The sequence below is a fragment of a genome, unplaced genomic scaffold (assembly GCF_019419815.1).
Source record: "Pyrus x bretschneideri cultivar Hongxiangsu unplaced genomic scaffold, Pyrus_bretschneideri_v1 Contig29, whole genome shotgun sequence".
In the NCBI taxonomy this organism is placed as follows: domain Eukaryota; kingdom Viridiplantae; phylum Streptophyta; class Magnoliopsida; order Rosales; family Rosaceae; genus Pyrus; species Pyrus x bretschneideri.
In genome coordinates, this window is record NW_025999601.1 from 504,690 (window position 1) to 528,153 (window position 23,464).

The following is a 23,464-nucleotide window of genomic DNA, read 5'->3' on the forward strand; positions in this document are numbered from 1 at the left end:
TTAACCCGACTGTTGTAACTTTGTTCTTGCCCGAAAGCACTTGGAGGGTAGTGCGTCATCAGCTTTTTACTTGTAATGCCATTGGAAAGTGTTCTTTGGCTGGTAGTAGGTTAGTCTTCATTATTTGTCAATTTAATGGTAAGCACATTACTTGCATCTTGACCGAGAAAGCTTCACTTTGCCTGTAGACTTGGTGTTGGACTTCAGGTAAGTCCCCCTTAATTTGATATTCTTGAGCTTTCTTTCATTTAAGTTTAATATTTAAATATTAACCCTAGCACATTGGATGGGAAAGGGGGTGGGACTGAAGTTGTCGCGCACACAATACCTTTTTTTATTAATTTATCGAAAAAACTGATTAGTCCCGGCAATCTTGACTTTTGTGTAATAAAATCCTGATATGGAATGAAAATAATTTCCATGTTAACGTCAGTACCAAAAATTATACTCAAAACAAATGGACGATTTAGATGAGCCAAAAACTGTTGTCCGTAATTTTCTTCCTAAAAAGTGTTATTTCTCGTAAACGATCAGATGTTTACAGATATTATTTTATAACGTACCACGACTAGTGGTTAGCTACTACACCTACAACAAAGTAACGCGCTCTAATCGGTTAGCTACAACTGAATTATATCTCATAATAATTATGTCTCATTATTTGTAGTAGTTAGAGTCAAACTTAAAACTTCACATAATCAATTGAAGGACTTTCACTCAAGTGACCATTTACTATAATGGTAGAAAGGTGTTGAGCATTTATATGACGACGTGAGTTTGAACCCTATTGGTGACTAATCTAACTTCTAATTTAACAAAATCTATTGTTTTACCAAAACCATTGGAGTACTTTCACAACACCAAGTACTAGTTAGTGTTAAATTTGTTGTTAGTCGTATCTTTTCTTGGTTGAGTCGAATATTTTTTATGTTAACCCAACACATTCCATTAGAGATCCTAAGCATATGCTTTGACATAACTTGTTAATTAGATGAATCAAACCGAGCTAAGATCCCTTCAATAAGAAAATGTTTTTCATAATCCTACTATTTTCATAGCGCGTTTTCAAATTATTGACAATAATAAAACAACAGAAATATGAACAAAAAAGAACGTGGTGATAAATCCACGTTCAGTCCCTTATCCTACATTGTAAGATTTTGTTATACTTTAAGGTTATAGGCGGTTATATTAAGTTGAACTAATCACACACGTTTTGTATGTGCTATGTATACTTATAATCTAATTGTTTAAATATAATAAATAGAGAAAGGGAATATGTCCAAGGTTAACGAACAGAGATTTATTTGTCCTAATAGTAGAAATAGTTTAAAGTATTTGTTAAGTACTATTTGGGTTCAAAATGATAGTTTGGGCCAAGTTTAGTAAATCTCGGCCAAATGACTACTTAGAGTTCTATCATGGGCCATCCAGTCATCATGGGTCATTTAATCAGGGTCGGTCGAGTCCTACTGCGAGGAAGATTGGTGAGGTAGTCGAGACCTAGTGTAACAATGAGTCTTAAGGCTAAGGCTGAGGATGCTGAGAATTAGGGGATGAATCTGGTTTGTTAAAAGATGTTGGTTTCAAAGTCATATTGGAGTTAGGATTGGCCAAGACCTAATCAGATTAGGTTGATGAGTTCTAATCCGAGTACGGTTCTAGCTCAGCCATGAAGGGGTTTGCTACTATAAATAAGAAGGGAGTGCATCATTCAAAGCCCCTTCAATTCAACACATAAATTGACCTACGCAAAGCTTCTCAACAACCTTGAGATTTTATCATTCTCCCTTTTCTTCAGCCAACACATCTTCAGTTTGGATAAACAGCTCTGTGAATGCAACCGGTGACATCTTCAATTTGGATAAACAACACTGTAGCCATAGAATCAGCAGACCGAGGAGCACCTTCAGTTTGGATAAACAACACTACTTCAAGGCTGACTAGTTATTTATCTAAGTCTCGGTCGACAGGGGTTTTCGAGTCCTTGTTGGCAGAGATCATCTCATTAGCCTTCTCAGTGAAGTGAGGTGTTACAGGTTACTAGGCTCGGCATGTTGAACACCAAGTTGTTTTATGATTGGATATTCACATGTATCTTTTAGAGTTTGGCATTCCGATGGCCGAACCACATTTACCATCAAGACATACATCTCTTTTGAGTATTTCTGGCCATATAGTCTGGTGCCAGTTCAGCGTGCTTATACTCTCACGAATATAATCAATGCGATTGAACCCGGCGGCGTCAACGATCCGTAAATTTCGCAAAACTAGTAACCTTGTCTTCAGGCTCTAGAACCCAAAGGCCGAGACATGTTCCTTCCTAGGCCATAGTCGCAAAATCAAGAAGTTAGCATCACGCTCAAAACAAGATATTTTACTCCCCGGCCGAACTCGACTGACAAGTTGGCACGCTCTGTACACAATCAAATGACGTAGTTAGCTTATTAATTACTTGGCCTGCGCCCTACACATAAGCTCCTACAGCTTGAAATGCATGAAACTTACAAAGGGAACGAATGATTGGGCACCTGACATTTAATTTTTTTCTTGGTTTAGAGTTCTTTTGAGGTTTGGAGATTATAAGAGAACTAGGACAAGACTTACAAAGGTTGAGGTAACCTCTTGAGGAGGGATGCTGAGATTTTGGTTTTAGGGATGAACCGGCTTTTTGTCACTTCTGGCTCAACTGAGGGCACCACTTCATATCCAGGACCTGCTTTGGCTATAGGATGGTTGGCTTGGCCAGTCGCCTAGACTGCTGGCTGAGGATTAATAGTTGGAAGTTGAACCGGGCAGGGGTGCCTCACCAACGAGGGTCATTTGTTCTCATCTTCTTAGACATAAAAAATGATTGTTAGTTAGTTGGTTAAGAGAAATAAGGAAAATTGTCAACGAAAATGGTCGTACCTCTTTTTCCAAGACGATCACTGATTTTTTCTTTGGATTAGAGGGAGGGGTCATCTCGGTCGTAGTGGCAGCCTTCCTCAAGCAACAGCTGCTAGGCCGGCTTTAGGAGCAACGACCGGCCTCGAAGTTGTAAAACCCTTGGCCAATGGGGCAACGACTGGTTCGACCACGGCATGCGTGATGGGATAAACTTCAACCGTCTGATCCGTAAGAGGGGGTTTGTGGTACTTCTGTCAAGGCCTTGACGACAGGAGAATGTAAAGGGACACTAAGAGTGGTTGCTTCCGTGGTCTGACTTGATATGACGTGAATTTCCCGTTCTCCCTTCTTTGCCTTCTTCTTGATACGCTTTTGAGGTCGGGCAATGTTTCTTGACCTCTAGGCAAGGCCGTTTACTCGGGGAGTTGGTTTGCTTGAAGAAGGAACGGTGGTCGCAAACTTCTTGGGAAGAGGAGGGAGTTTCTTTTTTGCCGCAACCATCGCGACCACTTCGGCTTTTTTTATTGAACGGCCACCTGGAAAAATTGAGTTTAAGTTAGAACATAGTTTAAATTAAGTAGATCAATAAGAGAAGAAAAAAGTATATACCTTGTGCCGTTTCTTTGGATTTTGGGGTAAGGGTCTTCTTTGGTCGATCACAAAAAGTTTCTTCGAAACTTCCTCGATTGAGATTCCAAAGAAATCCTTGATGTATGCATCTCATTAGTCGGCAAGGGTGCTAGTACAGTCGGTTTCTGGGGTGTACGACCAAAGACAGAATTTGGCACACCGCTCTTGAAATTCTTTCTCAGCCACCTCGTATTCCCTCTTTAAAGAACCAGAAAGGCGTTCTTGGCTCAAGAGTGAGCGAGAAGTTAGGAGTGACAGAGGACAACCCTTGAGGTAGCCCAGTTGATGGGCCATAAAATGAAGATGGTATACCTCCCAGCTGGCCCGTCGAGTGTCACAACCAAAAGGAAAATCTCAAGTCAGGATAAACGACCCCTAGGATTGTCAAAGATCGGCCTCTTCCGCTTCTCCCCATGCTAATGTAGGGAGCCTGATGGAAGATGGGTATTTCTAGCGGCGATAAATTAGAAATTCTTCCTCAGATAAGTCTTCAGGACCAAAGAAATATTTGAATATGTCTTCGGTCGAATAAGCAAGAAGGGGGTGCAAAGCCAGTTGAAGACCCATCGCTTTAGAGGAGTTGAAGCTAGGGATCTTCAACCTCAGTGTGCAGAAGTAGACCTGTAGCCAGAGTTGGAAGACCCAGAATAGGCTGTTCTAGTGTGGGTCGATCTTCCTAGCGGAGGCCTCGGCCAAACACTGAGTGAGAATGACGCAGATGGTGCTGGCTGGGGCTTCGACCACTGGCATGTTCTCGGCCAAGCATTTGTTTGATTTGGTACAAAAGATGAACTTGTTATACCAATAAAACAAAAAGGCTTCATGCTCTCCCTTCTTGAGGCCCTTTCATTCCGAGCCGGCGAAGTGGTTAATCAAGGTGCTATAATTGAAGAAGTTTTTGGGCAGTTTTTGCACGTCTTCCTTCAACGGCCCTTGGTTTTTCTTCTTTAAAACTTCAACAACATGATCATGGAAGACCGTCTTAAGGTTGAGGTCAAACTCATGGCTTGAGAAAGCGGTCCGATGGGGCCAAAAAAAAGGACCATTGTATTGGTGGTCGAGCACCAGAAACTCAAGGTGACCATCAGGAGCTCTCGATGTATGATAATTTCATGGGTCAAAAGCTTAATGGCCTCAAAAATACCAAGGGTCTTCCATTCATCACCGAAGTGTGGCTCCAGACGGGTGACCCAGGCGACCCATGCTGCGGTGGACAAAGGCCAAACTCCTTGGGGTTTAGTCGATTCCCATTTCGACCAATCGTACCCTTGGAAGAGGGGTTTAAGGCAATAGGCCTTCAACATGTTGGTTAAAGATTCTGGGGCATCTTCTTTGAAGAGTGGTCTTAGAGTTTGGTGGAAGGTACTCGAATCACCTTCGTGAGAAATGAGTTTGATGGTGTTTCGATTGATAAAGTCTCAACACTTGTCATACTCATCAGCGAACTTGGTAATGAAAGTGTTGGCAACCATTCTTGAAAACTCAAAGGTTTTCTAAGTTTGAAAGTTTTTTTTCTGGGTTAGGAGCAAATGATAAGGGATTTTCGAAATGGTAAGAAGTTCTAAAGATTTGGAAGCGTAAAAAAACAAATGAAGATGAGTTGAGTATTTATAGGGGTTTTTGGAGGAAGATCAATAGTTCGATTAAAAAAAATGAGGGGTAAATTAGATCAGAAAGTTTGTAATCATGGGGGATATTTAAAGAATCCAGGTGAAAAGGTTGAAAAGTTCATGGATTGAAGATACGTGATTACATGTGACAGCAGGTTTTATGGCGAAGAGACGTTTCAGTGTTCGCATGCCTTAAAGAGGTTGAAAAGCTCTCGATTTGAGGTGGCACAATTGCGTATGATGATGAGTTTAATGGTGAGAAGATGTTTCGGTATCCACACGCCTTAAATGTCATCATTGAATGACAACGTACTAAAGAGATGCCATATGGCAGGGAATTTGACAGGATTGAAATCGTGCAATCGTGCCTCATAAATGCACCTGAGTGGTTGGGATATTCAAGGTTTTTCAGTGTCCTTCAAGGGTATGCTAAGGGTTTATTTTCGCTTCTTCAAGGTCGAGGCTTGACCAGGAATTGTAGACCTCGGACCTCAGAAACGAAGGGCAATGTTTGGGCCTAAAATGATAGTTTGGGCCGAGTTTAGTGACTCTCGCCCTAGTGACTACTTAGAGTTATATCATGGGCCGTCCAATCATCATGGGTCATTTAATCATGGTCGGTCGAGTCTTATTGCGAGGAAGATTAGTGAGGTAGTCGAGACCTAGTGCAACAAAGAGTTTTAAGGCTAAGGCTGAGGATGCTGAGAATTAGGGAATGAATTTGGTTCGTTAAAAGAGGTTAATTCAAAGTCTTATTGTAGTTAAGATTGGCCAATACCTAATCAGATTAAGTTGAGGAGTTCTAATCCGAGTACGGTTCTAGCTCGGCCATGAGGGGGTTTGCTACTATAAATAGAGAAAATGGTGCATCATTCAAAGCTCCTCTAATTCAACACACAAATTGCCCTCCGCAAAGCTTCTCAACAACCTTGAGATTTTGTCCTTCTCCCCTTCTTCCGCCAACACATCTTCAGTTTGGATAAACAACACTGTGAAGGCAACCGGCGACATCTTCAGTTTGGATAAACAACAATGTAGCCGTAAAATCTGCTAACCGATGAGCATCTTCAGTTTGGATAAACAGCACTGTTTCGAGGCCGACTGGTTATTTATCCAAGTCTCGGTTGACAGGGGTTTTCAAGTCCTTGTTGGCAGAGGTCATCTCATTAGCTTTCTCGGCAAAGTGAGGTGTTACAGGTTACTAGGCTCGGCACATTGAATGGCAAGTTGTTTTATGATTGGATATTCATAGGTATCTTTTAGAGTTCAGCATTCCAATGGCTGAACCACATTTACCATCAAGACACACATCTCTTTCGAGTACTTGTGTCCATATAGTCTGGTGCCAGTTCGGGGTGCTTACACTTTCATGAATATAATCATTGTGACCAAACCCGATGTCGATGATCCGTGAACTTCGCAAGACTAGCAGCCTTGTCTTCAAGCTCTAGAACCCAAAGATCGAGACATGTTCCTTCCTTGGTCGCAGCAAGATCAAGAAGTCAACAACGCGCTCAACGCAACATATTTTACTCCCCGATTGAACTCGGGCCACGAGTTGGCACGCCTCGCACATAACCGAATGATGTAGCTTATTAACTACTCGGCCTGCGTGCCACGTAAGCTTGGTAGTTTTTAGGGTCAACAAGTACCATGTATGAATCCAGCTAAAATCAATTGGAGGACAAATCAACTAGTTTCACCAAACCAAATACGTACCAGTTGGTGTTAAATGTGTTATTAGTCGTATTTTCTTTTCTTGGTTGAGACTAAGATATCTCAAATATTTTTATTCTACAAATCTCCACCTAGCACCGCCTAGGCGCTAACTGGTTGTCCACCGCCTCAATTAATACCTAGATGTTTGAAAATTAAGAAAGGGCACCTAGACTTGCTGAGGCACCCGCCTAGACCACATAGGCACATGCCTAGCCCATCTAGACCCGCTTACTCTCCCGCCTAGGTCGCAACTCATTTAGACAGAAAATAGATAACTTTCATTTTGCATTTTATATTTTTCAATAAATTGTAGGAGACTTGTTATATACTTAAATGATTACGCATTATATTTTTGCTCCCCATGTTTTCATTATGTTTCAATACTTCATAATATGTATGTCATTATATTTTGTAGTTTATGATGAAAGTGTGTATATATATATATATATTAAGTATAAACAGACAGTTATTCACAAGAAATATAATAGATTTATTTAAATCCGCCTGTCCACCTAGGCGCCTGTCTAGGCCCCACCTAGCCGCCTAAGTTCTAAGCCCTAATCCACCACCCAACTAGCGCTTAACGTTTTTTAGAACCTCACATTCCATTAGAGATCGTAGGCATATGCTTCAACATAACTTGTTAATTAGATGAATAAAAAGGAGCAAAGATCCCTTCAGTATTTAAATGTTTTTCATAATCCTACTATTTTCATAACACGTTTTCGAATGTTGACAGTAATCAAACAGCAGAAATAGGAACAGAAAAGAACGTGGTGAAAAATCTAGTTGTAATACCTAAAAAAATGCAAATTATTTCCCCTAATCTTCCTTATCCTACGTTTTATCACGTGGCCATACTAGTCCTACGATTGCAACAACAATTCTAAACAAAACCTGTAGGCCTAGATTTAAAAATAGAATTTTTATCACAAATGGCTGAAATTGACCTATATCCTCAATTGGGTCCCTTAATTTCAAAATCAATCAATATCATTCCTGAAATTAACTACCCCACATCAATTTGATCCCTCCGTAACAATTGGTTAGATTTTCTGTTAATGTACTGACGTGATCTTATTGCTCCAATAATATATATGATGACACACAAATTATACTGCACCATTTTAAAAAAGTTTCTTAAAATTTTAAAACCATTAAAACAAAGAAAAAAGAAGAGATATTGTCAACGAGCAAGACTTGGAACTGGGTAAAACCACCGATAATCTCTTTTTGGTTTGGTTTAGCTCTATTTTCTTGTTCGCCCACTCCCAGTAACCAAACGGAAAATCTGAATGCAGACCCTTATAATGATAACCAATTAATGGACAATCTGATGAATATTACAAGTTTAAATTTAAAGCTTGTCTCCTGCGAATTGGAAATTGGCTCCAAAACCTTGTTTATTGAACAACAAATTTTGCCCCTCACCTGAACCTGAGGTTGTAATGGCTCCTCACGTGCAGCCAACACCGCACTTTGTCACCACCAGTTGAAGGCCTTCGTCCAATATAGCAGCGCCGACGCCTCGACAGCAAAGCCCTAAGTTACGACCGCTGTGAAATTTCCCCTTTTTATTTTATTTTTGTTTTCTTTTTGGGATCTTTTGATAAAGGTTCAAAGTAATTAAAAATTGAACATATTTCAAAAGTCAAAAGTCACTAAAAATTGGACCTATTCCAAAAGGTGATTTATAAAATTGGACCTATTTCAAATTTTCCCTTTTTTTTTGCATTTCATTTTTTAAAAATAAATTTTAGAACTTAAACAATTTAAAAGAATTAATTATTTTTTATACAATCTACATGGCATCGTATTATTGGAGCAATGAGTCCCACTTATATGCCACGTCAATATATTAACAGAATATTTAACATATTATAAGGGTAGGGATCGAATTGATGTGTGGTAGTCAATTTCAGAAACGACATTGATTGATTTTGAAATTGAAGGACCAAAGTGAGGATATAGGTCAATTTCAGAGATCACTTTTGATAAAAATCCTTAAAAATATATCATTGCAACAAGAGTTGTATGAATATTAGAAATATAAATCACCTGATGTAGTATTTTACTTGTTATAATAAAAGCAGATAATATGATTAAGGTGTATTAAACAAAAATAAATTCAAATCATGTGAATTACAAAAAATAAAATTAAGTAGTCACGTTTCAAGTATACTCAAAAATTATTCCGTTGCAACAACAATTCAAATGAAAAAAAAAAATGAAATAAACCGTCCCACCAAATCCACCTATTTTTGCCCAATACCCATCCCTATCCACCAAACAAATTAATAAGGCATGGTGATCCTTTTATAAATCCCCATAACCAATCACCTGCAGTTCACTCCTCACTCGCTCACTTGTTTGACTTTGTAGCAAAGAGCAAATAAGTAGCCATGGAAGCAATCTTATCCTCTTTTTCTTCACCCAATTTTCGAGACAATCCATCATCTTCCACATTCAAACAGCGCCTACAGTTCATAGTTGAGAGCAATAATGCTGCTGAATGTTGGGTGTATGCTATTTTCTGGGAAGCCACCGGAGACAACAATTTGTCATGGGGCGGCGGCCATTACAAAAGCAGTAACATTAATAGTTACCAACCCAAATTAGGGTTCAGCGATGTGGATTTTGTGGGGAATAATGATGATGGAGATGTTACTGACTCTGAGTGGTTTTACTTTTACAGCGTTTCTTTAACCCAATCATTTACTGCAGATAATAACATTCTGGGACGAGCATTTTGTTCCGGAGGATTTGTTTGGCTTGCAGGGGATCATGAGTTTCAATTGTACGAGTGTGAGAGAGTGAAAGAAGCAAGAATGCATGGAATCCAAACTTTGGTTTGTATTGCAACGTTGAGGGGGGTGCTTGAACTGGCTTCTTTGGATGTGATCAAGCAAGATTGGGGTCTTGTGCACCTAACAAAGTCACTATTCCGATCTAACGACAACGACGATGATCACAACAGGCTCCCAAACCAGCAGGCCAGCCGCGAGGCCAGTGGACTGGTTCCTCCCTTGAAAAATGGACGGTTTTTAGGAGCTCAAGAGGAGTTGACCACACAAGGTATCCAAAACGCCAATTTCTTTTTAATACAATATATTATTATAATAGCACTACAATATAGTTTATTGGTGAGTAATACTAAAGACTAAATTTCTAAATTAAATTTTGTAAATTAAAAAATATGGAAGCTGATGATTGAATTATTACTTAAACATTGAGAAACGTGCTCATTCCTTATTGGTAACACATAATTCGATATGCAAATTTTGTCTACAAATGTAGTCTTCCTAGCATTACTCTTATTGGTATATGTCAAACTCTAAATCAATTTAAACATAACTTGAATTAATAATTAATTATGTATGATTTTATTTATACATTGGATCTCTTGACTCCTTAGCATTTCTCTCTTCATTTATCTCTATCGTGATGTATCAACTAGCTCACATACATAAATGTGCGTTATACGATAAAAATTTACATGGAACGAGTAATTGTCGTCATAGCATTTTGTGTTAATAATACAATGACATGTGTAAATCAATCTCCACTACGTTATATCATTTGCATAATAATCTGGTCAAATGATATAAACAAGTCACTAGTGAAAAAAAAATACGTATTTAATTTTATTAATACTGAATTGTTAATATTAAATTCAAATTTTTAAATAAAATTTTATGAAGAATAATCTACTTGTGCAATATAAGTTGCTATTACATTATATTCATGCAATTTTCATTATTGAAACTTGTAGTCTATTTGTGTGGACCCATGTGGGCATATATATATATATATATATATATAAAATCATAATGCTGTTGTATACTTAACCCAAGTACGAAAATCAAATTGCAGTATCTAAACACCAATTTTTTATTTCGAAGAGGATTACCCCCAAAATTTTGTAACAATTGAGTCATTGACTGATTAATTATTTTTACATTTTGACCAGAAGGCGGTGGAAACGAAGCTACACCTATAAATATAGGTGGATCATCAATATCACCACCAGACTCACGTTCTAACTCTGTTGGAAATTTCACCTCTAAAAACATAGAGAACACTCAATCGAAAAAAAGAGGAAGACCATCATCAAACCATGGAGCTGCAACCAGAGAATCACAATTGCTTAGTCACGTCGAGGCAGAGAGATTGAGAAGGGTTAAGTTCAACCGCCTATTCTGTGTCCTCCGTTCAGTTGTCCCCAACGTGTCTAAAATGGATAGATCCTCATTGCTTGCCGATGCAGTGGCATACATCAACCAGCTCAAAGCAAAAGTGGAGGAGTTGGAGACCAAAATCCAAGCACAATTACCACCACCCCAGAAATCCAAAGTGGATCATAATAATAACGTAATTAACATTATTAATCTTGAAAAAAACTCAAGTTATGATAGTAATAGAGTAGGGGGTTGTGGTGTGGAAGTGGATGTTAAGATTATAGGTTCATCGGAAGCCATAATTCGAGTTCTGTGTCCCAATCAAGACTACCCATATGCTAGACTGATGAATGTACTCAAAGGGCTAGGGTTACAAGTTTCCCATGCAAGCATATCAAGTATCAACGAGTTGATGATTCAAAATGTTGTGACAAGACTGCCCTACGGGTTCACAAGTGGTAAAGCCTTGAGACTAGGTATTATAAAAGGATGGTACATCTAAAAATTATTAAAATTCAAAACCTTGTCGGAAAAGTTTTCTATAAATATAGGTTGTAGTTTAGTATGAGAATTAAGTTAGTCAAGATGTAACCCTCAGTTTATAGCTGTTTTGGCAATCTTGTTTATATGTTTTCCGTTTAATAAAATAATGTTCATAGTTCATCTTTAGTTTGTTAGTAGTACTCTAATTTTCAACAATGCTACCTAATTGAGCTAGTAATTAAGGAAAATGATTTTCCATTTGAGTATTTCATTCTACTGCTTGAATAGTTGTTATACCCTTTATATTTATACTAGCCTCTCCGCATGCACGTGATGCATTTTTGCATCACGGGCGCCACACGCAAAGATGTATTGCTTTAGATATTCTTATATCCTAATCAGCGTTAAAGAGCATATCTTCAGTATACAACTACATTAACGAGTGTTACACATTTCTAAAGATCTTTTTATATTATGTCAAGCCCACATCTATAATTGGGTATACGAAACTATTCAGCATTATCAAAAAGTTTAAAATTCTATCACCCATTTACATAAAAATTAAAACTCTATAAAAGATGCTAATTACACCATCTGGCAACTGTAAGTTGACTACTCCCTTTGATGACATGCTTCAACGTGAACCAAGGTTCTAGGCAGTTGCATCTTTTATATGCATGCCTCTTTTTCTCCAAGGGCGAGTGAAGAAAAGCTTTCATCATCATATCTGTAATAGAAAAGAAATATGACATTCACATGGTGTAGTAAAGGAATGCATACAATTACAATTACAATACAAAATGTAGAAAAAAATTTGTACCAAAATATAGTTTCATATAGCAAATGACGAATGTGGGCTCGATATAATATAAAAAGATTTTTGAAAATGTGTAATACCCGCAATATGAGGCTAAAAAGCTACAACATGACATGTAGTTTTAGTATAACGTAAAAGATCGTTTTGGAAAAATACCAATTAACAGAAATGAAGAAAGCTAATGTATTTATCCTCTATTCTTTATGTGTCCCTTCTCTCTCTCTCTCTCTCTCTCTCTCGCCTTTACGTTGGCTTCTTCAACCGCATCATCCAATCTCAATTCTCTGTCAACAAATTTTACTGGGGCATAATAGTTAGACAAATTAAATAGTGACAACGATTTTGTAAAAAAAAAAAAAAAAATTCAGAAAACTGGAGGCAAAAAGGATGAAACAAACTTACTCAGAAGAAATGAAAACTAATTTGCCTCTTCTTTCTCTCTTGTTTTGTGTTTTGATAAGCAATAGTTGCAGCGGGACAAAATTAAACACAATAACGTTCACTGAGGCATAATATATCATTGCTAGAAAAGGAACCATTCACTTTCAGGTTTATGGTTTCTCCGTTAGTGTAACGGAAGCACTGTCCTGGGAAGATCTAGAAACAAAAAGCAAACCCCAAATGTTAAAATCCGGAAAGAACTTACCTTTACTTCGTCGATGATGACCAAACAAAACCCTAAACTTTGAATTGCAATAGAACTTAAAATGACTTTGAATTGCAATAGAACTCCATTAAAGATTCAACTGATTATTAAGCATATTTAACTTTCTAAGTAATTGACTAAGCTCAAGTTGATGCAAAGATGAAAACATGTTGTAAAAACACTCGCCCAAGATAATTAATTAAATGACACTATCCTAAGTTCCAAATTATATTCAAAATTTCAGTTGATTCAATGTACTTTGTTTGACATATAGGCACTCACACACCAAAGAATTAGGGTATATTGTTTAAAATTTAGAAGATTGTTATTGACATATTGTGTGCTCTAACTATTGGTGTTGTACTTTTCGTGATGGGAAACATGAATACTTTAGCTTGTAGTAAAATGCAACATTATAAAAAGGCCAGAGGAGATATTCGAATTAAAAGTTTCTTAAAATCATCAAAGAAGAATAACACAAATGTTAAAATGAAAATATAACTCCGTACATTGCAAGTAGGGACCGTGATTACAACCAATTTACACAAATCTGACAAATTAATCATGTTTTAATTGAAAATTCTAAAGCTAATCTCACTGCATAAATATAATTCAATTCTATGAACTCAAATCCAGAATGATGTGAACAGATTCTCGCTTTAATGTAGCAAGACCAAAGAACTACCATGATCGAGCTTCATACCAAATTCCAAGAGAATTCAGATTCATGATTAAATCAGATCTTCAATGCATAAATGAGTAATACTCACTCAAATTCAAAACATAACATTCAACTCGAAACCAATATCTACCCCTCCTCTCTATCTTTCTAGCAATTGGAATGAATAAATTCCTACATAACGACTCCAACATTACTCATTAAAACAAAAACCTATTTGTAATTCCGTATTAGCATAGCTGAATCCTAAATAATTTTTTTCATAAAACTAGGTAATACACCAAATCCACAGCAGTTGATGATCAACCAAACAAGGGAAAGCAAACAACCCATTACCAAATTTCCTAAATCCAAATTAAATAAATCATACAGTATATTGCTATATACTAACAAAAAGTTCCAGTCTTTAACTTTTAGCAAATGAAGGTAAAAGGTTAACAACAAATTCATAACATTGTTTCATACCTTATTGACATTCAGATCAGTAGGCCAGTAATGGAGGGACTTGTAGAAGTAGTCGAACATTTCCAAATTCATAACATTGTTTCATACCTTATTAACATTGTTTTCTATACAGCGGAAAGATAGAATGTGATAAAGTAGTTTTAGGATGATTAATTTAAGGGATGATAATGAATTTAAAGTGTGTGTGTTTTCATCTAATGGTTCATAATTGTCATTGTTGTGATGGGTGCATATATTGTTTGCAGTGGATAATGTAGGAATCCTATATGGACTCAACTAGTTAAAGATAAAGGAGAAATAATATGTTGGTAACAAATTAATAAGAGTTTGGATACGTGGAAAGCTACATCATATAATGAGGGGTATACTTTCATCGTGCATCTAAAAGGAAGCACTAATCACAACCACCTCTATATGATTGGGATTTGAAGCAACGGGAAAATAACCAACCCTCCACGATAGATGGAAGTTGGTTGTCATTGCTTCTATAAGTGCAAGAGTTCCTTGCTCACAGAGAAATACATTTTGCAATTAGGGTTCTATAACCATTGGAACATAAGGCCTTGAGTGAGTAGAAGAATTCTTGAGTGCGTTAACAGTAACCATGGCTGCACCAGGTAAGTCTTTCTTATCTAATTTCAAATCGAGACCTAGTATGCATGCTAACAACTAAGGTTTTTCCAACACATAATTATGTTTTTGGTACTTTATTTTTCAACTTGTAAATAATTTATGAGTTGTAACATATTTACTAATTTGACCTTATTTTTGTGGGTAGTTATTCGTGTGCTTTATGTATGAAATGAGCGCATTCTTAGCATTTTTGAATGTTCCACCGTTTTGGAGCTCTCACTTTAAGGTTTCAGTTTTTATTTTTTTATTGAAATTTAATTTATAACCAATTCTATTAGTGTAACTTTCTCTATTTTTTTAGCTCCATATATTTAGTGGCTATATACACGCCAAAATAAAGAAAAGCATCTAATTAATGTCTGCTCTACAATAACTTTCCACAAATAATAAGAAAAAGAAAGAACGAACCAGCAAAATATATAAAAGATTCATCACGATTCAAGCATAGTTCAAAACCTTTATTAATTAACCTCTTATGGAACATGACCAAGAACCTAATAATGTTAATACAAAGAAGAATAGTGGACATCATCCATCTTCGAAGGCTTAGCACAAAAGAAAAATACAAGAATGAGCACACAAGTGGAAGCAGCCGCCAGACCTAGCACAAGAAACCAATCTTCGTTGCCTCCTTGAGCCAATAAACTCCACGAGAACTAACATCATCTTTCGTAACCACATCGTACTCTGGATACCTTAGGGTTTGAAAAGCCGGATCAAAGAAGTCCTCAACCCCTTGAACAATCAGTCGTCCATTGTTATAGAGATCCCACTCAGCGACTTTGACTAGGTTAAGAGTATTAACCAAATAGATTTGGATTAGTTAAAACAGTTAGAGTTGGTTGTAAGGGTAAAATAGTAAATCTGTTCAACATAGTCTGTATATAAACATTGTTTTACAGACTTAGAGAATTATGATGTAATCATTCTTTTTACTCAATCAATATAACAGAAAGTCTCTCTCTCTCTCTCTCTTCCTTCTCTCTCTTCGATTTCTTCAATTTTTTCATCCCTAAGATTCTATTAATTTCATAGTGTTAATATGGTATCATTGCCGGCAATGGCTCACTGCCGCTGTTAATCCTAGTTCTTCCACTGCTACTATACATGATCGAAGACTCCATAAGGGTTTCACTAAATCTGTTCAACTTTCTGGTGATAGTAGTTTCATTATGGCGATTGTAGTTCCGTTCTGGCGATTTGGGGTTATCAATCAACACTGTGATTCAGGTGAGGTTGTACATTTCTGTTAAGTAATTAGGTTTCAGTCCTAATTAGAAGATCAAAATTTCAGAATTGGGTTTTGTGTTGTTTGTTTGATTTCAACTTTATGGCAAGATTTATCAAGAAAGTTTCAGTCTTTCTTGATTATTCAGGGTTTTATCCTCTCTTCATTCATAAGAAAGTGTTAGTCTTTCTTTCAATTCATACTGTAGAAAAGTTGGGTGTTTGTTTGTTTCTTGAAAATATGTGTATTGAATCAAGAAATCATGACTAATTCTACTGTTAAAGTTGAAAATCTATTAGAAATGCTTACTATAAAGTTGAAAGATGATAATTTTGCGAAATTGGCGTTTCAATTTAAGTCTGTGTTGAAAGGTCATAAACTATTTGGGTACTTTGATGGCACTACTATTGCCCATCGAAATTTGTAATTCACACCGAGAGAGGAGTTATTTCAGAACTTACTGCTGCATACATTGAATGGGAATCCACAAATATGGCATTGTTAAGTCTTTTACTAGCTACTTTGTCTAATGAGGCTATTGAATATTTTCTTGGATTTGTGACTACTTATGAGGCTTGGTCAAATCTTGTGGATCGATTTGCTTCAGTGTCTAAATCTAGAGTAAATCACTTAAAGACTGAACTGCATAGAATTCAGAAAGGAGGGGATTAGATTGATAAATATCCGCTAAGATTGAAGATTATAAAGGAACAATTAACTGTTGTTGGAGAACTAATCTCTGATTATGATGTGATAATTACTGGTTTAGCTGGTTTACCAAAAGAATATGCAATAATTTGAACAATGATATTAGCCAAAAACCATCAATTTCTGTGAAAGAATTTAGAGCTTTGTTGCTTGGGGCTGAAAATGAAATTGAAGGTGAATCAAGTGTTGTGTCTCAGAATCTTTCTGCCTTATATGTTCAAGGTTCTCAATCAACTCAGGGAGCTTCATCTACTTCAGGGTCAAAGCTTGCAGGGCATAGTCATTTACTTGCAACAATTGGGGGTGTACTAACTCCTAATCCACAATATCCAACACCATTTGTCTTACCACAGTAATACTCACAACCTCATATGCCTAAACAATTCCCTGGTTCAGTTTATCCTCCAGTTCTTTATGGTTTTGGGTATATGGGTAATACTTCAAACTCTGGTTCAAGACCTCCATTTATGCAAAAGCCAAACTATAAGGGGAATAACAGTTACAACTCAAATGCTGGCTTTAAAGGCAAGGGTTATAATCCAGGTACTTCATCTGGTTTTTCATCTGGCAATACAAGGCAGTATGGTTCAAATGTGTGGAATGGGAACACAGACAACAGATCTACTACAGTGATTAAGTGTCAAATCTGCAACAAGAAGCCACACTGCTGTTAATTGTTTTCACAGAAATGCTAATGCACCAAATAATGATTTTCAAATGGAATGTCAGATTTGTGGGAAAAAAAAGGTCACTCAGCTATTGAGTGTTACCACAGAAGGAATTATGTGTTCCAAGGTCAACAACCACCTACAACCTTAACAGTTATAGCAGCACAGCAAACAAAACAACATATTCCTCATGTTGCATGGATTGTTAATAATGGTGCATCATATCACTGCCGATGTCAACACATTGAGTCAAGTTAGACCATTCCAAGGTTCTGATACAATTATAGTTGGCAATATGATAGGTTTATCTATTAAGAATACTGATGCAACTAGTATTAAAACTAATTCTCATAACCTTGTTCTTAACAATGTTTTACATGTTCCCAAAATTGCTCGAAGTTTGCCATATGTACAACAATTGTGTGTTGACAATCATAGTTGGTTTATTTGTGATGAGAATGATTTTTTATGCAGGACAAAAAAATAAGGGATATACTATACAGAGGAAAGAGTAGAGCATGACAGTTGTTTCAAATCCCTATTATCAAGCAATCAAGAAGAATTCAGTCTATGATTCAGAAGCCTTCTGGTTTTCTTAGACAATTGGTAAAGTCAACTATGTGGCATCAACACTTTGGTCACCCTACTAATGAAATAATGTCTATCATGTTAAGACAGTCAAACATACCACTAGAATTAGATGAGAGTTATAGTATGTGTACCCATTGTATTAAAGGAAAGATTTGTAGACTTCCTTTTTCTACTAGCAAGATAAGTACTCTTCACCATTTGAAAAAGTTCACTCAGATGTATGGGGCCCTTCTTCAGTCAAGACAATAAAAGGGTATAAATACTATGTAACTTTTGTTGATCAATATACAAAGTATGTTTGGATTTTTCCAATGTATAACAAATTAGATGTGTATGCAATTTTTGTGAAATTCTATAATTTTGTTCATACACAGTTTGGTGTTACTATTAAATGCATACAATCTGATGATGGGGGCGAGTACACAAGTCATTCTTTTAAAGCTTTTCTTGCTGCAAAAGGTGTTGAACAAATGATTTCATGTCCATACACTCCTCAACAAAATGGAGTGGTTGAAAGAAAACATAGGCAAATAGTAGAAACTGTCATTACTCTTCTTACTCAAGTTGGACTACCAATTGACTTTTGGTATTATGCATGTTAACATGCTGTGTTTTTAATTAATAGAATGCCTTGCAAAGTATTGTCCATAGTTTCACCTTACAAGAAACTCTATGGTAAGGATCTTAAGTTGAAGAATTTGGGAGTATTTGGATCAGCAGTCTATCCTTGGTAAGACCATATTTTGCACACAAGTTACAACTTAGGTCTGATCAATGTGTATTTTTAGGTTACTCCGTGGGATACAAAGGTGTAATATGTTACAGTGTTCAGAATCATAAATGTATTATCTCGAGACATGTTATCTTTGATGAGAAAGTGTTTCCTTATGCAGTGTTAAAGTCTAAAGTTCAAGGAAGTAGAGTCACTTCAAGTCAATCTTAGTATAGAAATGTAGTGGTACCTATTCTTGTGCAACATAGATCTTTTGATAATGGAGATACAGTTCATTAAGAATGTATTGTGAAGTCACTCTCTGGTAATGGGATTAGACATGGTTCATCATCTTCTGCGATTCACAATGATGCACATACACCAGTTTCTTCTCCAAACATAAGTAGTTCTTCATTACAATATGGCATTGTAACACATGGATTTGAAACTCAGGCATCCACAGACACTCTTTCCTCATCTCAACATACAATTCCTTTGCTTCCTGTCCTTGATCCTTCCCAACTTCAGGTAATTCTTCCTCTGTCCTCATAACATGCACAAACTTAATCTCAATCACAAAGTAACATTATTCAAACCAGACTTAAGATTGGTGCTATTATGAGGAGAGATTACACATCATTTCTAGCTGCAGTGCCTGAATTATCATCCTTCCAGCTTATAGATGGTGATACTGAGGATACCAATAGTCATATACCTTGTGGTTTTTCATTTTTGGCTGACATACATAAGGCAGAAGAACCAAAGAATTTCAAAGATGCATGAACTATCACTCAATGGCTAAAAGCTATGCAGGATGAGTATGATGCGCTAAAGTCATAAGGTACATGGAAACTTGTCCCTCCTCCAAGTGATAGAGCTGTGATAGGAAGTAAATGGGTTTATAAAGTGAAAAGGAATCATGATGGGACAGTGTCAATGTACAAGGCTCGATTGGTGGCATAAGGTTTTAGTCAAGAGCAAGGGCTGGATTATTTAGAAACTTTTAGCCCTGTGGTTAGACATTCAACTGTGAGAATTATTCTAGCATTAGTAGCACAATTTCACTGGACCTTAAGATAGTTAGATGTTAAAAATGCTTTTTTGCATGGTGAGCTTGAAGAAGAAGTATATATGACACAACCCCAAGGATTTGTGGACCAAAAGTATCCAAGTCATGTATGCAGATTAGTAAAATCCCTATATGGATTGAAACAAGCTCCAAGAGCTTGGAACTCCAAATTTACAAGTTTTCTGCCTGCACTTGGGTTTAAAATTACAATGTCTGATACAAGTTTGTTTGTGAAAGTGGATGATAGTGATGTTATTTTGCTCCTCTTATATGTTGATGACATCATTTTAACTAGATCTAGTGCTAAGAAGATTCAATATGTTATTGATAATCTTGCAGATGTGTTTGATTTAAAAGATATGGGAAAATTGACATATTTCTTGGGACTTCAGATTCAGTATACTAAGGACTTGTTGAAAAAGGCTGGTATGAAGCAATGTAAACCAACCTCAACACCTTCCAACCGCATTCACGTTGCTTACAACTAAGGGAACACCACTGTTTAATCCTACACACTATAGGAGCTTGGTTAGGGCCTTACAATACCTCACATTTGCCAAGCAATATTGCACACTCAGTCAATGTAGTGTGTTAATATATGACCAATCCTTTTGAGTCCCATATGCATTTGGTGAAAAGAATTATGAGGTATCTTCAGGGTACATTAAACTGTGGTTTGAGATATACCCAATCTTCTGATTTTCAGATCAATGCCTATTCAGATTCTGATTGGGTAGTAAACATCAACACTAGGCGATCCATTACTAGTTATGTAGTTTCCTTGGGATCAAATATGATATTGTGGCAGTCAAAGAAACAGGCAACAGTATCTCGAAGTTCCACAGAAACTGAGTACAAAGCCTTGGCACATTGTGCTGCATATGTATTCTGGATTAGATCTCTACTTAAAGATGTACATTAGGTTCTTACACAACCCCTACCTTGCATTTTGATAATCTTTCATTTTAACATTGTGTTCTAATCTAGTGTTCCATTCAAAGATTAAACATTTAGACACGGGTTATCACTTTGTTAGGGAAAAAGTTCAAAAGGGGGATCTTCTTGTTCAATACATATCAACAAATGAACAGGTAGCAGATGTATTCACTACAGGTTTACATAGTCCAGTGTTCATTCATCATTGTAATAATCTTCATATTAGAGTACATGGTGTTCATCAGCAAAGTTCACAAAAGATAACCAGCTCAAGTGCAGCAGTCACATAACATAGCAGCTGCAACAACTCATCATTGCAGTACTAGCTCATCAGTTTACTAACTCAAATTGATACATCATTACAAACACAACTTGGGAGATCCCAGTTCTGTTTGAGAGAAGAGTATCAACCAAATAAATTTGGATTAGTTAAAACAGTTAGAGTTGGTTGTAAGGGTAAAATAGTAAATATGTTCAACATTGTCTCTATATAAACATTGTTTTAGAGACTTAGAGAAATATGATGTAATCATTCTTTTTACTCAATCAATATAACAAAAAGTCTCTCTCTCTCTCTCTCTCTCTCTCTCTCTCTCTCTCTCTCTCTCTTCCTTCTCTCTCTTCGATTTCTTCAGCTTCTTCATCCCTAAGATTCTATTGATTTCATAGTGTTAATAAAGAGAAGCATATCCATGTGTGTTGACCGGTAGGGAAGTAACAATGAGAAGACGGTCAAGCTGGAAAGTGTCAACCATGGAACAGTGACTGAATGAGGCTTGCATCGAATCTTTGTCCACCTTGAATGGCACAACATGGTACTTAAGGAGTGTTAAAGGGGGCTGTGAGTACTTGGAGTTGAAGAAAGCTTTGTCTTGTGGGCAAAAGAGAGTAAGAGTGGTGTTAGGGTTTATAGCCTCAATAAGGATGTCGAGGGTAAGTGACATGGCATGATACCCTTTGTCGGAGAGTATGGCTGATACCAAACCACCGTTGATTATATGGTTCGCGTTGGTTAGTTTCTTTGTAGGGTTGGACAACCTCAGCTTTCATGGTGTTGGTAATAAAGAGAGGTGAAGTGAGAAGAAGAACAAGAAGAATACGGAGTGCAAACTTGGGATCCATAGGACAAGAGAGAGCTATATAATTGCATACAACAGGAGATTAAGAGAGAGTTTGGTGAAACAAAACATGAGGTAGAAACACATTATAGTATGGAGCCAATTTCTTAATCCTACCCCAGTTCTAACTGATTTCCAAATCGTAAAGGGATTCTATTTTCTTTCTGGAAATATAGTTTGGCTCTTGGCGGTTTCCAATTTTCTTGGGTTTTTTTTGGGCCAAAATATATTTGTCCACTAGACTAAAACAACTTGAATAATTACTTGGAATCCATGTAATTATTGGTTATTCTCCAAAAATAAATGTAATAACTATTGGTTAACCATACGGAATGGAAACACTTATGACATATACTGTTTCCGCACTTATGGTTTGATATTTATCATATCTTGTTGCCATTGTTATTTAGGGTGTTTTTTAATTGTAGAAAAAATGGTCACTTAGTACTACGGTATAGTGATATTCCTCTTTATTTGAAAGTGAGAGGTCTTAGGTTCGTCTCGCCAAAGACAAATTTGAATCACATTATTGCTAGCCCATTATGGACAATCTTAGGAACCAAAATAATGGATAATGGACAATCTCAGGGACCATTTCTATTGATTTTCAATCTCAGAGACCAAAGTGATGTGTTATGCAAATCTCAGGGACTATTTTGGCTAAAAAAAACCTTATAAAAACAGATCCTAGCAGAGAAAAAACAAGCAAAGGATCTAAATCCGGCTGGTAGGGGTGGGCATATGAACCAGCAAACCGATAAACTAAACAAAGTCAAACAAAAAAAAAAAACCGAAAAATCAATTCTTGCCTAGTTTAGTTCGGTTTTGGTTTTGCCACTTAAAAACCGAATTGAATAGGCCAGTTAGTACTACGGTCTAGTGGAAAATTTATTCATTTATAAGTGAGAGGTCTTAGGTTTGATTCTCGTCAAAGACGAATTTGAACCACATTATTACTAGCCCATTGACAGGCTTAACCTACTTCTGCACCCCTGTTTTTTATTTTTTATTTTTTGTCAAAGACCACCCCCATTAGTATAAGGGAACTTTAACGAAAAGATCCTGATACTGTTCACTTTAATGAAAAACCACATTTTTACACTAAAAAGTTAATCTTGGTTCTATTCACTTTACCCTTTATTTTGTCCTTATCGTTAAAACTCAAAGTTTTTAAGACTTTTTCATCAGTTTTCCTTTAGTATAACTAATATCGTTTGTTAAATAAATAAATATATATATATATATAAAGGAATTGAATATATGGGTCTCTTTCTTACTGGACATCTTACAAAAATTATAGGACCGGTTACACATAAATTCGTCCATACTTTGTATAAGACATCCAATAAAAAGGAGGATGATGTGAAAGTGAAAAAAAATTCTCAAAGGGAGTTAGTGTAATTTATTAATATGCATACAGATGGTAATAAAAAAATTGGTATCGAACTCATTAATCATGAGATTCGAACTAAAATTTCTCATGAGATACAAACCTAAGACCTCTTACTTATAAACGAAAAGAAAAACAACTAGATCATAATACTACTAACTTTGGAGTGGCATGAACGTCATAAATTGCGTTTGCGTTTTAGTGATGACCATAATACGTTTCATTAGGACCGAAAGGAACGTCAATTTACTCAGAAGGCTGTCATAAAAAACTCCAATCCAAATAAATATAAAGA

General features: G+C 36.5%; 1 protein-coding gene across 1 annotated transcript; it reads left to right on the plus strand.

The window, feature by feature from the left end:
* Positions 1–8,779: 8,779 nt before the first annotated feature.
* On the plus strand, positions 8,780–11,612 carry LOC103945649 (transcription factor MYC3-like). Its single transcript, XM_009356241.3, has 2 exons — positions 8,780–9,923; positions 10,819–11,612. The coding sequence occupies exons 1-2, from the start codon at positions 9,251–9,253 to the stop codon at positions 11,526–11,528; spliced, it is 1,383 nt and encodes a 460-aa protein (XP_009354516.1). The 5' UTR covers positions 8,780–9,250; the 3' UTR covers positions 11,529–11,612.
* The last annotated feature ends 11,852 nt before the right edge of the window (positions 11,613–23,464 follow it).

What these genes read in the sequence shown, in the direction of transcription:
- LOC103945649 (XM_009356241.3), top strand. Translation starts at nt 9,251, where the DNA reads ATGGAAGCAATCTTATCCTCTTTTTCTTCACCCAATTTTCGAGACAAT. An exon ending in AGAGGAGTTGACCACACAAG is followed by an intron (nt 9,924 to 10,818) that starts GTATCCAAAACG and finishes CATTTTGACCAG; the next exon opens with AAGGCGGTGGAAACGAAGCT.